The sequence below is a fragment of the Sus scrofa genome, chromosome 13, assembly GCF_000003025.6.
Source record: "Sus scrofa isolate TJ Tabasco breed Duroc chromosome 13, Sscrofa11.1, whole genome shotgun sequence".
Lineage (NCBI taxonomy): Eukaryota > Metazoa > Chordata > Mammalia > Artiodactyla > Suidae > Sus > Sus scrofa.
The window spans coordinates 197,006,618-197,020,647 of NC_010455.5; the positions used below are offsets into that span (position 1 = coordinate 197,006,618).

Sequence of the window (14,030 nt, forward strand, 5' to 3'; positions counted from 1 at the left end):
CATACTCATCACAGTCTGAACTAGGGCCAAAACCCACAAACCATTATGAAATGTGGGGCTTTTTCTCTCCCCCATCTCACTGCGCCCATTATCCCCCAAAGCCCCGCCCCTTCCTTCACCCCGACCCTTTCGACCAACCAGCCCCTTAAAACCTATTTTCAAAAAGGGGTTAAAAGCTGAATATGTACTTGAGAGACTAATAAGCAAAAGTTTACACTTCAGGCAGGAATGCTCGAATGGCACAACCGCAGGAATCAGCGGGAGAAGAGGGGCCGGGGGCGGGGGATGCTCCGCTCCAGACCCACCTGCGACCTCGGGTCTCGAGGGGTCTTGCCGGCAGCATCGCAAGCCCCCGAAAGTGGCATCTGGCAGGGTTCCCTCTCCACCCCACTCCTGTGCCAGGCCCGGGCCGGCCGGCCTCGGTGGGGCCCCGGCTCCGGTGTCTGCAAAGGCTGCGCCAGGGCCGCGCGGAACCCCCCCGGGCCGTGGTTCCCGGGGGCGGCGGCGGCGGGGCTGGGGGGCCCCGGGAAAGTCCCCGCAGCGGGCGGGGCGCGGGAGCGCGGCGGCTTCTCGGCGCGGCGCGGGGCGGGGCACGGGCGCCGGGAGGGGCCGGCTCGGGCTCGGCTGCCGAGCGGGGTTCCCTGGCCGCTCGGGACACGCCACCCCCGCAGCTGCTCGGGAAGAGGCGGGCCCCGCGCGCCCAGCGCTCGCCATGGCCGCCGAGGCGGCGACGTGAGCGCCCGGGCGACCCCGTGCCGGGGCCGGGCCGCGCCCAGAGCCGCCGCCGCCGCCGCTCCTGCGGCGCCCGGAGCCCCGGGCCATGCGGCCGCTGCTCGTTCTGCTGCCGCTGGTGCTGCCACCGCTGCTGCTGTTCGGCAGATGCGGCGCCGCGGCGTCCCCGGCAGGTAAGCGGAACCCGGGCCCCCGAGGCCGCACGGAGGCGTCGTCGCATGGGTGGGAGTCCGCGGGGAGCCCGGAGCAGGTGGGGGAATCCACGGGGAGCCGATCGGTCCGGAGGAAACGGGGTGTCCTTAGCGGGTGGGGTCGGCGGGGAGCCTGGATCGGTCGAGGGCCTGCGGGGAGCCTCGATGGGTCGAGAGTCTGCTGGGCGGGGTCCGCGGGAGCCCGAATCGCGTGTCGGGTGGTGGGGGAATTCCGAGCAGTCCCCGGGGCCGGGACCTGGCGCAGCGAGAGGAGCCGTGGGACCGCCAGCGCCCTGGACATCGCTCCCAGGAAGGAAGCGCTCAAGCTGCCGCCGCACGAGTCTGAGCACACAGGGGCTCCTTCTCTCCCACCTCCGCGCCGCCGCACCCTACAACGAACGCGGCCGACCTCCGAACTTCTCAAAATAAACAGAGGCAAAGTCAAAGCCAGGGCTCGAGAAAAGGCCGCCTCTGCCGGCCACAGATTTTTCCCGATCCGCCTGAACGGAGCCCTGCCTGGCCCCGGTGGCAGGAGCTGGAAGCAGGTCCCAGGCCTGCCTGCCTTCCAGCTTCGTGCCGCGGAGCCCAGCCACCCGCAAGGGACCTCCGTCTAGGAGGTTGTGACCCTAGCTCAGTTTTAACTGCGGCCCAGTGTGTTTGATAGCGGTCAGTCCCCCCCGCCTGCTACCCGCCCCAGGGATGGGATAGATGGGGGGCAGTACTCAGGGCAGGATGCAGAAAGGTCAGGTTGCCAGTAGAGGGTCAGGTGAACCAGACTTTTCATTCCAGCTCCGTGTCCAGTTGGACAGCCCTTTACCTGAGCTCAGCCTCCTGCTCACCTCTGACCCTGACTGACGGTCCTTATGAGCCAAATAGAAAAACTAGGAAAAGAGAGAATGAAAGGAAGGAAGGGAAGGACGGAGGAAGGGAGGGCAGACAAAGATGGATGAAGAAAAACATTTTCTCTGTTCACACCTATGTTTTGCTGGGTTCTTTCTGCTGGAGAGGCTGATGGCATAAATTGGGTAACTCTTTTAAAAGTCTCAGGAATTTAGAGGTTTCCTCCCCCTTGAAATCTCAGAGTGTTTTTGGGTTGGTTTCTTCTCCAGCATCCCTCGCAAAAGCCCTTAAATACCGTAGCTCTTCCTTAAGGGGAGCCTTGCATAGGAGGATATGCGCTCGCTTGCGGGGAAATGGCTGCTTCCCCAGGGAGTTGGACAGGTGGGTTTGGATTCTGACTCTGCCCCCTCCCTGAGCCTCCCTCACATTGGTAAAACGTAGGTAATTGCCCAGGCTGGGTGATGGGCAGATGGTGGCACTTTATACTAGCGCTACTCTTGATGAGTCTATGAACTTGTTTGTGACTTGTCTGCCATGAGTCCAGAGTTTGAGAGAAGTATTTAGAAACTTTGCAGTTTGATATTGCTGCAACACCCACGGGCGGGTCCATCTTTCTAGAGATTCTCCTTTATTGTATTCTGCAAAGGTTCAGGTCTGTGCGAAATATACCCATTCTTCACCCTAGACCCTTTGCAAAGCAGCACCATTTTACAAATCTGTTTCTGTGACTCTCTGAAATTTTGCACAATAAACAATTAAAAGCTAGGGTCTATTTAAGAGAAACTCTTTGTGAGTCAAAACACAAAGTGAAAATACTAACAATGATTTGTAGTAAACAGGTGGTAGAACATTTTCCAGACACTTACATAATTTGCGGGTGTCCTTCAATAATCATGTAATTGTTTTTTGGAGTTCGCCTTGTGGCACAGTGGAAACAAATCCGACTAGGAACCATGAGGCTGCAGGTTCGATCCCTGGCCTCACTCAGTGGGTTAAGGACTTGGCGTTGCCGTGAGCTGTGGTGTAGGTCACAGACAAGGCTTGGATATGGTGTTGCAGTGGCTCTGGTATAGGCCGGCAGCTGTGGCTCCAATTGGACCCCTAGCCTGGGAACCTCCATAGGCCAAAGGTACAGCCCTAAAAAGACAAAAAAAAAAAAAAATCATGTAATTGTTTTTATGGTCAGAGGAAGAAAAAGTCTAGATACGTTTAGCCTACTTTAAAAAACATATCAAGTCTCAAACACCTGGGTCCAGGTGGATGGGAGGTGGCTGGTGGGGAAGGAAGGGGAACAGCAGGCGCTGTGGTTGTGCAGTGCAGAGGGCACACTTACCACCCACCAATGATCTCTTCTTACCAATGACAGGTGGTGAACCATTGCCCAAAAGAGCATGGAGAAGGCAGGAGAGGCGGGGCTCTGTACCCTCTGCTTAGGACAGTGAGCTTTCATCTTGGAGGAGCTAGGGTGTCATGAAAGGCCTAGGGTCCACTGTATTAGGGGGACGGTATTAGTTTCCAGTTGTTGCTATAGCAGGTGACCGCCAACTTTGTGCCTGCATACAGTACAGATTTGTATGTGTCTGCTCTCTTGGCTGTGAGTGTCTCTGCTGTAGACATCTTTGCCATGTGCATTTTCACCTCAAACATCTTCACTGCATAACTAATTAGCCATAAGGCAGTTTTGCCATAAAAGATAAAATAGCTGGTTGACAGTTTGGTTTGACAGTTTGGTTTCAAGTGGTTGCAACGTGTTCGCATTTCTTTCAATTAGTGAACTTATCAATGGCCTTATCAAGCTGACGGAGTATGATGCTTTGCCCCAAGAATTGGTTTCTTATTTCGAAACATACTTCCTTGGAAGAGAAGGAGGCTGGGGGCTTTGAAGGTGCAGAGTTGAAGCAGCGTTTCCCCTGGGACCGAATGTCTATCGATGGACACGTGACAACATGCCAGGAACACACAGCAGTGAAGAGGCTTTTGAAACGCGGCACAAAGCTTAGGTACATATACGCATCCTGCTGTTTGAAAACTAACACCCCGCTTAATGAAGGAAGAAATCTTGGTGAGAAAAAAAAGAAAAAAGCATGAGACAAATCAACAAGCAAAAAAAAAAAAAAAAGTATATAGTGTGATGAACAAAAGGCCTTGAAGACAACTGCTTCCTAAAAGCTACAGAATAAAATCAGTTATTTCTGCAGTATCGCCATAAATCTATGCACCTTTCAAATGTATTCAAACAGTTTGTATTTTGAAATAGTCTTACGTTACATTATTCATTTTTCATGTTTCATTATGTTCTTTGTCAATCTCTCTTTTCTTTTTCATTATTTTACTTTTTACACCTAAACTGCATTATAGCCAATTTGTTATTTGGCAAAAATGTTTGCAATGGAAATGCTTGTGGCAAAGAGGTCTTCAGCAAAGGAGCTTAAGGTGTAAAATACCTAAAACCAGATTTAGTATCCTAGCGCTCTGGAGGTCGGCAGTTGGGTGCAGGTTTCACGGGCCTAAAATCAAGATTGTGTAGGGATGCGTTCCTTTCTCAGGGTTCTAGGGGGAGAATTATTTCCTCACCTTTGCCAGCTTCTGGAGAAACATCTTCATGGTGACATTGGAGCCACCCAGATACTCCAGGATAATCTCCCTGTTTTTAGATCTTCTGATGAGGAAGCTAAATTTCATCTGCAAGCTGAATTCCCCTTTGCCATGTGACCTAAAATAGGACACAGACATCTTGGGTGGGGAGGGAGGCCGCTATTCTGCCTATGACAGGATTGGACAGTTAAATACACTGGTCAGCGTGGGGCTGGTCAGTTGGTGGTCGCTGAAGGCAGGGTCTCAGTAGCAGGTGCTTGCCCCCTGCAAAAGCAGCCATCCATCAGGGCACCCCGAAATAGTCACATCTTAAAATTCACACTCAGGGAGTTCCCGTGATGGCTCAGTGGGTAAAGAGCCTAGCTAGTATCCATGAGGATGCAGGTTTGATCCCTGGCTTTGCTCAGGGGGTTCAGGATCCACCGTTGCCTCAAGCTGTGGCAGAGGTCACAGGTGCAGCTCAGATCCCACCTTCAGCGGCTATGGTGTAGTCTGACAGCTGCAGCTCTGATTCCGTCCCTAGCCTGGGAACTTCCGTACACTGCGGATGCAGCCCTAAAAAGACAAAAACGAAATCATATTTAGGCAGCAGTGGTGTGGTTTGCCTTTCATTCGTGGTCCTGCATTTGCCCCTCAGTCCCTCTCTGGGAGAGAGGGTATCATTTCATTGTGGATCGTGAAACTGAGGCTCACGTGGGGTCGTAGCAGGGTTCCGTGGCCCTGGGTGGCAGGATCAGGATTCCAGCCAAAGCCCTTTGTCCAGAAATTCTCTTCTTCTCCCACTAAGCCTTGTCAATGCCGTGGACAGCAGATGCTATGGCCCTAAATACATTGACTCTTTAGAGCCAGCCAGATAAGTCCATGGTCTCAAGTTGTACCCACTCGCTGTCCCAGCCTCTGAGACCAGAGAAAAGGCAGGACTTACACACAAAGCAAGGAAGGGAAAGAGAGCCTGGGCTAAGCGTGGGTTCGAGTGGGCCGATGCAACACTGGGGACACAGAAACTGGCTGCCTGATCCCTGAAGGAGAGCAAGCTGCTGTGCTGCAGGCCACTCATTTTCCAAATCCTGAGCGCCTACTCCTCTGGCACCGGAGATGAGGCAGCCTCCAGATCTGGCAACACCCAGCCTCCCTGGAGCCTGCTGCTCTGGAGTCGGGGAGATGGTCGATGCGCGGCTGGCAAGAGGATACAGTCACGTGGTGTTCATGCTGTTCTCAGCCCAGCCCGTGAAATTAACCCACTCGCGCCTCCTGGCAACTCTTCGAAGTCTGCAGGGTTATCATTTTCATTTCCGCAAAACCAAGGCAGAAAGAGGTGAGACGCCTTGTCCAGGGTCCACGCCAAAGAGCGCCTGGCTTGGACCCCCAGGCAGTCAAGGTCCAGAATCCATGCTCCCCACCACCGGGGTGTCCACCAAGGACCCACGTGGCAGGAAAGCCCGGAGAAAAGGAAGGCAGGGATCAGGAGTCCTCTGCTCTGGGCTTTTTAGGTGGGAAACTGCTCTGAGAAGTTGGCATCTGAGCAGAGACCTGAGGGAGAAGGGGAGAGAACCGTGGCACAGGGGGAAAGAAGGTTCCAGAAAAAGAGCAGCAGCAAGGGCCAGGCGAGGTGGGAGGGTGCCCCGGCATTTCCCAGGAACAGGAGGAGGCCCCGGGAGGCCGATCAGGGACGGGCCTCCTGAGAGGCGCACAGGGCAGGGGGTGCGTGAGTGAGCAGCTTCTGTACTTTGCCGTGAAAGCCACAGTTCCACGACTCATTTTCTTCTCTGAATGTGGTGAGACAGGGGATTCCAAGAAACTCAACTACGAGAGCAAAACTGCAGGTCCTGTCCCCACACCTCTGTGGTATGAAAGCTGGGGAAAGTGGAAGGCTCATCCAGAGACTCCAGCCCTTACTGAGAAAGGCTTTCTTCTGGCGGAGGGTGTCTCCTGCTGGCTCGTCCCCAGAGATGGGGAGGGTGCCCTGTGACAGGCCGATTAAAGGTCCCCAGAGACGTCCACGTCCTCATTGCTGGAGCCTGTGACTCTGACCCCAAAAGGGATTTGCCTGGAGTTCCCATGGTGGCTCAGCGGTAATGAACCCAACTAGAATCCATGAGGATGTGGGTTCGATTCCTGGCCCCCACACAGTAGGTTAAAGATCCGGTGTTGCCCTGAGCTGTGGTGTAGTTCTCAGATCTGGCTCCGATCTGGTGTGGCTGTAGCTGTGGCTGTGGCGTAAGCCAGCAGCTGCAGCTCTGATTTGACCCCTATCTTGGGAACTTGCATATGCCACAGGTTCAGCCCTAAAAAGACAAAAAAAAAAAGTTCTGACCTCCCAAACTATAAAAGCATAAATCTGGATTTTGTGTGTGTGTGTGTGTGTGTGTTGTCTTTATTTCAACATCAATGGAAAGCTGATACAGCAGAAGGAGGTCTCTGAGATGCTTAGGGGGTGCCCAGCTCTAACCAGGGGCTCACCCTCAGACACTGCACAGCCCTCCCAGAAAGCAGGACTTCATCTCTCAGCTCAGCTTTGGGAGCCGCTGGGCTGTAGCAGCCACGGTGAGCCGGATGGGCCTGCCCAGGAGGCCGGCCTCCTGCCATGCTGCCCCTTTGGCCTGCCTTTCGTGAGGCCTGGTGTGAACTGGCAAGGGTATCAGTTAGCTGGTCGAATTAAGATCTGGAAGGAAGGTCAGCCCGAAGTCGTAGCTGTAGGTACTCTGGACGAAACAGCTGGCTCTAGGTAATACATCTTTCAGAAGAAGAGCGGCAGGCCAGGTGTTGGCCAATCTGGGCGCCCTTCTTTAAGACTGGATGCGCTTACTGAAAATGTGTGGTTTGAGTTTCCTGCTTTGAATTCTGGAACAGTATGTTTTTCAAACTTTCCATCTCTGAGTGTTTCTCATTAATCTTTCAATCTCAGAGAAAGTCTTATCATTACCGTCTGTTTTCTTACCAGAGAAAAAGTTCCTGAGCTTTTTGCAGCCTCTGACCCAGTCCCTGTAAAGTACCTGCTTGGGGTGGCTGAGGTTGAGTCTCAGGTCACCCAGGGAGGGGGACTCTGACATGGGCGGTGGTTCCCCGGGAGGGTGTTATTTTGTTGTTTGTGCCTAAGAATTGTCTGGGAAGCCTGTGAAAAATGCACATTTCCTGGTCTGGGTTGGGGGCTGGAAGCTGCATTTTCACCAGCACCTCAGTGATTGGGATGCTAGGGTTTCTGGAGAAACCCAGCAACTCTGATGAAGCCCAGAAGGCAAGTTTTTCCCTTCTAGGCGCCTTTGGGCTTTGCACACCTGGCTTGGTGTGTGTATGCGTGTGTGTGCATGCACATGTGCGTGCGTGTTTGTGGAGCTTTAACACACTTTCCCCTGATCCCAAGTCTGGGTCCAGTGAATATCAAGTGGCCCCCAATTTAACCTTCCCCTCAGCCTTCTGCCTTGGTCTGTCCTTTGTCTCTTATTTCTAAAGAGGAATCTGGGGTCTGGGCTCTTCAGTTACCCGCACTTACTAAAGGCAGAAGACAGTCTAGTTCGGCCAGACTCCGTGCCCAGGACCTGTTTGTAAGAACTGAAACTAGCAGGTGGAAAGGCAGCCCCAAGCCCCTCTTTTTCCCACGGTCTGTGTCGACGGTGCGGTCTTTTTTTTTTTTTTTTTAAATAATTTTTTTTTATTTTCCCACTGTACAGCAAGGGGGTCAGGTTATCCTTACATGTATACATTACAATTACATTTTTTCCCCCACCCTTTCTTCTCTTGCAACATGAGTATCTAGACAAAGTTCTCTGTCTAAACGGTGCGGTCTTTAGTCAAAGGCTAAAGAGGTGCGGGGAGACACGCCAGGGAGCCTGGGTAAGACCAAAACCCCAGGTGTATGAATGGTTTCGTCGTGCGCATTTGAATATTTTTGTAATTGACTTTTCTCCTCTGGCCCCTCCCTGTCCGTCCCGCCTCTTCCCCCTTCTCCTATCTTCTGTCCCTTTCCAGATGCTCCTCCTCAGCTGCCACCTCCTCAAAACCTGAAGGTGCGTCTGTACAATGCCCAGCAGGCTCTGAGCTGGGATCCTGTGACCCTGAGCAATGACACGAGGCCGGTGGTCTACCAGGTGCAATACAGATAGTAAGTGATGTTTCTGTCGCCTTCTTCCTGGGAGGGAGCCGTGATGCAACCCAATGCCAGCTGCTTGTTTTTGCTTCTTGGGAGATCCCTGGGAAGCAGCTATTTCTCTTGTACTTTTTGGTTTGGTTGGTTGTTCCCACCATATGTGGCAGTTCCCGAGCCAGGGATTGAATCCCGGCTGTCGCTTCGACAACACCCAATCTCTTGACCCACTGCGCCATGCCAGGGATTGAATCTGTGCCTCTGCGGCAACCCATTTTGCTGCAGTCCAATTCCTGACCTACTGTGCCACAGTGGGAACTCCTCTGTTGTACTTTTTAAATCTCTAAGGACAAAGATTTTGCAACTTCCCACTCAGCTGAAAGCTGAAAGGATGCTGGCCGTCAGAGAACTCAGCTGTCTAACCACATGGCTCCTTGCTTTGGTGGAAGTTGATTCTCTCATCTGTTTCAAGATGAAGACTTCCTGTCTTGAAGGGATCGAGGGCACCTTTCAGTCTTCATTTTCTTCAGGTTTCTTTTTTTGTTGTTGTTCTTTTTTACATTTTAGAGCTGCACCCAAGGCATATGGAGGTTCCCAGGCCAGGGGTCTAATCGGAGCTACAGCTGCCAGTCTACACCAGAGCCACAGCAATGCAGGATCCGAGCTGCGTCTGTGACCTACACCACAGCTCACGGCAACGCCGGATCCTTAACCCACTGAGCGAGGCCAGAGATCGAACCCGCAACCTCATGGTTCCTAGTCGGATTCATTTCTGCTGCGCCACGATGGGAACGCCTTCTTCAGGTTTCAAAATCTGATTTATTTACCCTTCTGGGCCACATTTGGCCTCATAAGAACTTTATGCATTTAATGGACACTTTAATTCTCAATTTCTAAACTGGTGTTAACATTTTGCATTTTATTGTGGCCTCTCGTGTTGTCGCTCAGCTCCTTTTCAAGCTTTCTTATAGTTTGCCATCATCTGATTTGCAATAGAGACACATACAGGAAGAAGAAAGGCAAAACCCAAGTCCTTGTTGACCTTGTTAAGTGCAAGACTAAGTTAAAATTATTGGTTAAGTCATTTTTGGATGACTAAATAAACAGCATTTTTTTAAATGGGCATGCTCAGTGCTTGTGAAAATGTGGCTGGTGGCTACAGTGCTAGACCAGGATCAGTTATTAGCACGGTCTCTTGGAAAGGACTTCTGCTATCATTTAGAGGTGTGGCAATGTCCATCATACTTTACCCTAAGCAGACAATTCATCCACCCCACCAGAAAACAAACAGGAGCCCCCGTCGTGGTGCAGCAGAAACAAATCTGACTCGTATCCATGAAGATGCAGATTTGATCCCTGGCCTTGCTCAGTAGGTCAGGGATCCAGCATTGTTGTGAGCTGTGGTGTAGGTTGCAGACGCAGCTCGAACCCCAAGTCGCTGTGGCTGTAGTGTAGGCCGGCAGCTATAGCTCCAGTTCGACCCCCAGCCTGAGAACTTGCACATGCCACAGGGGCAGCCCTTAAAAACAAAAAGCAGAAAACAGATAAAACCAAGCCTATATTCTTTTTTTTTTTTTTTCAATCTTTCTGTCTTTTCTAGGGCCTCACCCATGGTATATGGAGGGTCCCAGGCTAGAGGTCTAATCGGAGCTGTGGCTGCCGGCCACAGCCACAGCCACAGCAACGTGGGATCTGAGCCGCGTCTGCAACCTACACCACAGCTCACGGCAACACTGGATCCTTAACCCACTGAGCAAGGCCAGGGATCAAACCCGCAACCTCATGGTTCCTAGTCGGATTCTTTAACCACTGAGCCACGAGAGGAACTCCCCAACCATATATTCTTGGAGATAAACATTGACGCATCTGTTCATGTTCTTTAGCAGGAACATAGGAAATTGTATCAGGTTAACTTGTGGTTGAACCCTTAGGTGACAATTATGTGTCATGTGACAGCAGGTGCAACTGTAAGCAGTTTGGAATGTATCTGTGGTTAAGAACAGGTAGAGAGGCATTCCCACTGTGGCTCATGGGATTAAGAATCCCACATAGTGTCTGTGAGGATACAGGTTCCATCCCTGGCCTCACTCGGTGGGTTAAAGGGCTGACATTGCCACAAGGCGGCAATGAAAAATTTAAAATAAACAAATAAATAAATAAGAACAGGTAGGGACTGTGGAAAAATTACAGGTGGTTAATTTGTTAGAGGAGTAGGTTTCCAGCTGACTTCCTTTTCATCTTTAAATGTCCCTTGTAATAGGATTTACTTAAGAAACACTGAAATTTGAGGCTTGTCTCTGAATCACATTTATCTCTTTTTTTCTTTTCTTTTCTTTTTTTTTTTTTCCCAGGCTAGGGGGCAAATCAGAGCTGCAGCTGCCAGCCTACACCACAGCCATAGCAACTCGGGATCCGAGCCGCATCTGTGACCTGCACCACAGCTCATGGCAACACCAGACCCTTACCCACTAATCGAGGCCAGGGATCGAACCTGCGTCCTCATGGATACCAGTCAGGTTCATTACTGCTGAGCCACGATGGGAACTCCACATTTATCTACTTCTTAAGTAATTATAAATTACAAACATGATCATCTATAGTAAATGACCTTCCACGAGACCTGGCTGCACAGTTTGGGGGCACTGTGCCACCTGAAAACATGGGGCTCTGTTCCAAATTATTGCGATTTCAAGATGGCAGCAGCAGAGGTTCAATCCAAGTGCCCTCTTAAGAGTACAGCTTTGTGCCACTGTACAGGTCACGCGCCCGTGAACTAGTCTTCCCCGGCATTTAGTGAACTTGGTATCCTAGAGCTAAATAAGGTTTCACTAAGAGGCAAAAAAAAACCCCACAAAACAAAACAAAACAAAAAACCTGGAGTTTCCGTCATGGCTCAGTGGAAACGAATCTGACTGGGAACTATGAGGTTGTGGGTTCAATCCCTTGCCTTGATCGGTGGGTTAAGGATCCGGCGTTGCCGTGAGCTCTGGTGTAGGTCACAGACGTGGCTTGGATCTGGTGTTGCTGAGGCTTGGGCATAGGTCAGCGGTTACAGCTCCGATTAGATCCCTTGCCTGGGAAGCGCATATGCCGTGGCGGGTGCCGCCCTAAAAAGACAAAAGCCAAAAAAAAAAAGATTTCACTAAGAGGAAGTCACAGCAGATTTATTGACTAGCATTCCTTGGCCTCAACTGGGGAAGTGCCTTTGTTGGTTGACCAGAATGCCTCTGAATATTAGAAATGCTGGATAGGAGCTCCCTGGTGGCTCAGTGAGTTAGGTATCTGGCATTGTCACTGCTATGGCACAAGTTCGATCCTCAGCCTGGGAACTTCCACATGCCTCAGGCATGGCAAGAAACAAAGGAAGGAAGAAAAAAGATAGATATTGGATAAAGCCCTGACAGTTTCACATCACAGGCTAACCTGTTTCACTTTGTTTTCTCTTCAGAAAGCATTTTATAGATTTTTTTTCAGGTTGGAGGTTTATTTTGGTAAAAGCAACACAGAGATGGGTTGCATGCAAATGTTCCTATTTGGAAAAGCTAAGGAGTCACTGAAAACTCAAACGGACGCTAATTTAGTTTTCTTTGCCAAATGCAGATTTGGTCATGGAAGAGGGCCTTTGCTTTTTTGTCTCTTCATCCTTAGATATTTTTACATGCTTAGAACATTTTAGTTAACATTGAATATTTTTTTTTAAAGTGTTTCACCACACCCACGACATTTGCAAGTTCCAGGGCCAGGAATCGAACCAGAGCCGTGGCAGAGACAGGCCATGTAGTTATGCTGGAGGCCACAGGCAAAGTCCTAAGCAATTTAATTTTGAGGCTTCTGGGACTGCAGTGTTCCATCCTGTTTCTCTCTAGTAACGCTATTACTGTCAGTAGCAATGGCAGTGCCTCTGTTTTTTGACGGTCACAAGCAGCAAAGCCAAAATTATACAGAGCACTTTGTGAGAAAATTTTAAGTGTAAATTAGAGGTTACAGATAATGTGGCTTACAGTCTGTGTTTGGCTCACAGTGTTAACGTTTTTCTCCGAATTAGTGCCAACATCTAAAAATCTGGAGATTTCACTTTAAAAAAAAAAGAAGAAGAAGAATAAGAACCCAATCTCTGGTTTTTCTTGAAAATAAAGACAGGCAGACAGCCAGGACTTTTCTAGGTCACACCCCACCTGGCCTGCTGCCAGACCAGAACCTAAGCAGCCATTTTCTCAAAGCCTTTTTTAGTTTATTTTTTTCCTAATTTTAATAGCAGTACATCCTCTTTATAGAAAATATGAAAAACCCAGAAAAGGAAAAAGAATAAAGTTAAAACAAGCTGGTGCTCAAGAAAAAGCACCATTCTCATTTTAGTGTATTTCTCTCTCTTTTCTTTAATACATCCATTTGTTTGCAGATGCGCTAGTGTGTGTAAGATTGAAACAAAACTGGGGTAACACTGCTGGGCCCTGCTTCCTTTTTTTTTTTTTTTTAATCTTAATGTTGTTAAGTGTGTGACCATGTTTTTTCATATGATTTTTTTCTATGTGAACATTTTTAGTCCATGGTTTTTTATATGATGATGACTTCTTTAACTTTTCCCATACTCATGAGTGGTGTAGACAGATGGCTGTTTATGACTCCTGTGTAAGTAATGTCCTCAAACATAGGACATTACTCTGATGTTTCTGGAAGATGACTTGCTGGGTTCAAAAGGGACAAACTTACTTAATCACTTTTGGAAGTGATGTAACAGAGGCTGGACAGTGAAATCATTGGTTGCCCGGGTATTTAACAAATATTTACACGGTGCTTATGAGGCACCAGGCCCTGATCCAGGCACTTTCCTGGTGTCCAGGGGGTCCCCCTTCCTGACAGCACTGAGAGTCAGATTCTACAGTTCATTCACATCTTAAAGGTAAGGAGACTGAGGAACAAGGAAGTGATGCAACTGGAATTTGAACCCAAGTCATCTGGCTCCAGGATCCAGGTGTTGATCCCTGTGCTCTGCTCCCTCTCGTGATGAGGTTGCTTTCAAAATTAGATCGCTTCAGGAGTTCCCGTTGTGGTTCAGCGGTAAGGAACCCAACGAGTATCCATGAGGATGTGGGTTCGATCCCTCGCCTTGCTCAGTGGGTTAAGGATCCGGTGTTGCCGTGAGCTGTGGTGTAGGTCACAGACGTGGCTCAGATCCTGCGTTGCTGTGGCTCTGGCGTAGACCGGTGGCTACAGCGCCGATTGGACCCCTAGCCTGGGAACCTCCATATGCCGAGGGAATGGCCCTAGAAAATGGCAAAAAGACAAAAAGAAGAAGAAGAAAGCATATTAAGTGAAACAAGCAAAGTGAAAGGCACTCAACACAAAAGACTACACAGTTTATGATCCCATTTATATGAAATGTCTGGAACCAGCAAGTCCATGGAGCTAGAAAGTGGAGCGGTGATAGCCTAGGGCTTGGGGTTGGAGAGAAATGGAGAGTGACCCCTACCAGGCGCCAGGGGTTCTCTAGGGAATGAGGAAGATGTTCTGGAAATGGATTGTGGGGAGAGCTGTGCCACCCTGTGAATGGACTGAAAGCCACTGAATTGTACACCTTACATGGGGGACAT

At 50.1% G+C, this 14,030-nt stretch overlaps 1 protein-coding gene across 1 annotated transcript in view; it reads left to right on the forward strand.

The window, feature by feature from the left end:
* IFNGR2 (interferon gamma receptor 2 (interferon gamma transducer 1)) overlaps positions 686–14,030 on the forward strand; it is a 28,302-nt gene continuing 14,957 nt past the window's right edge. Inside the window, 2 exon segments of the mRNA NM_001111258.1 lie at positions 686–905; positions 8,325–8,457. Of these exon segments, the coding sequence (NP_001104728.1) occupies positions 821–905; positions 8,325–8,457 (218 nt within the window). The 5' untranslated portion in view covers positions 686–820.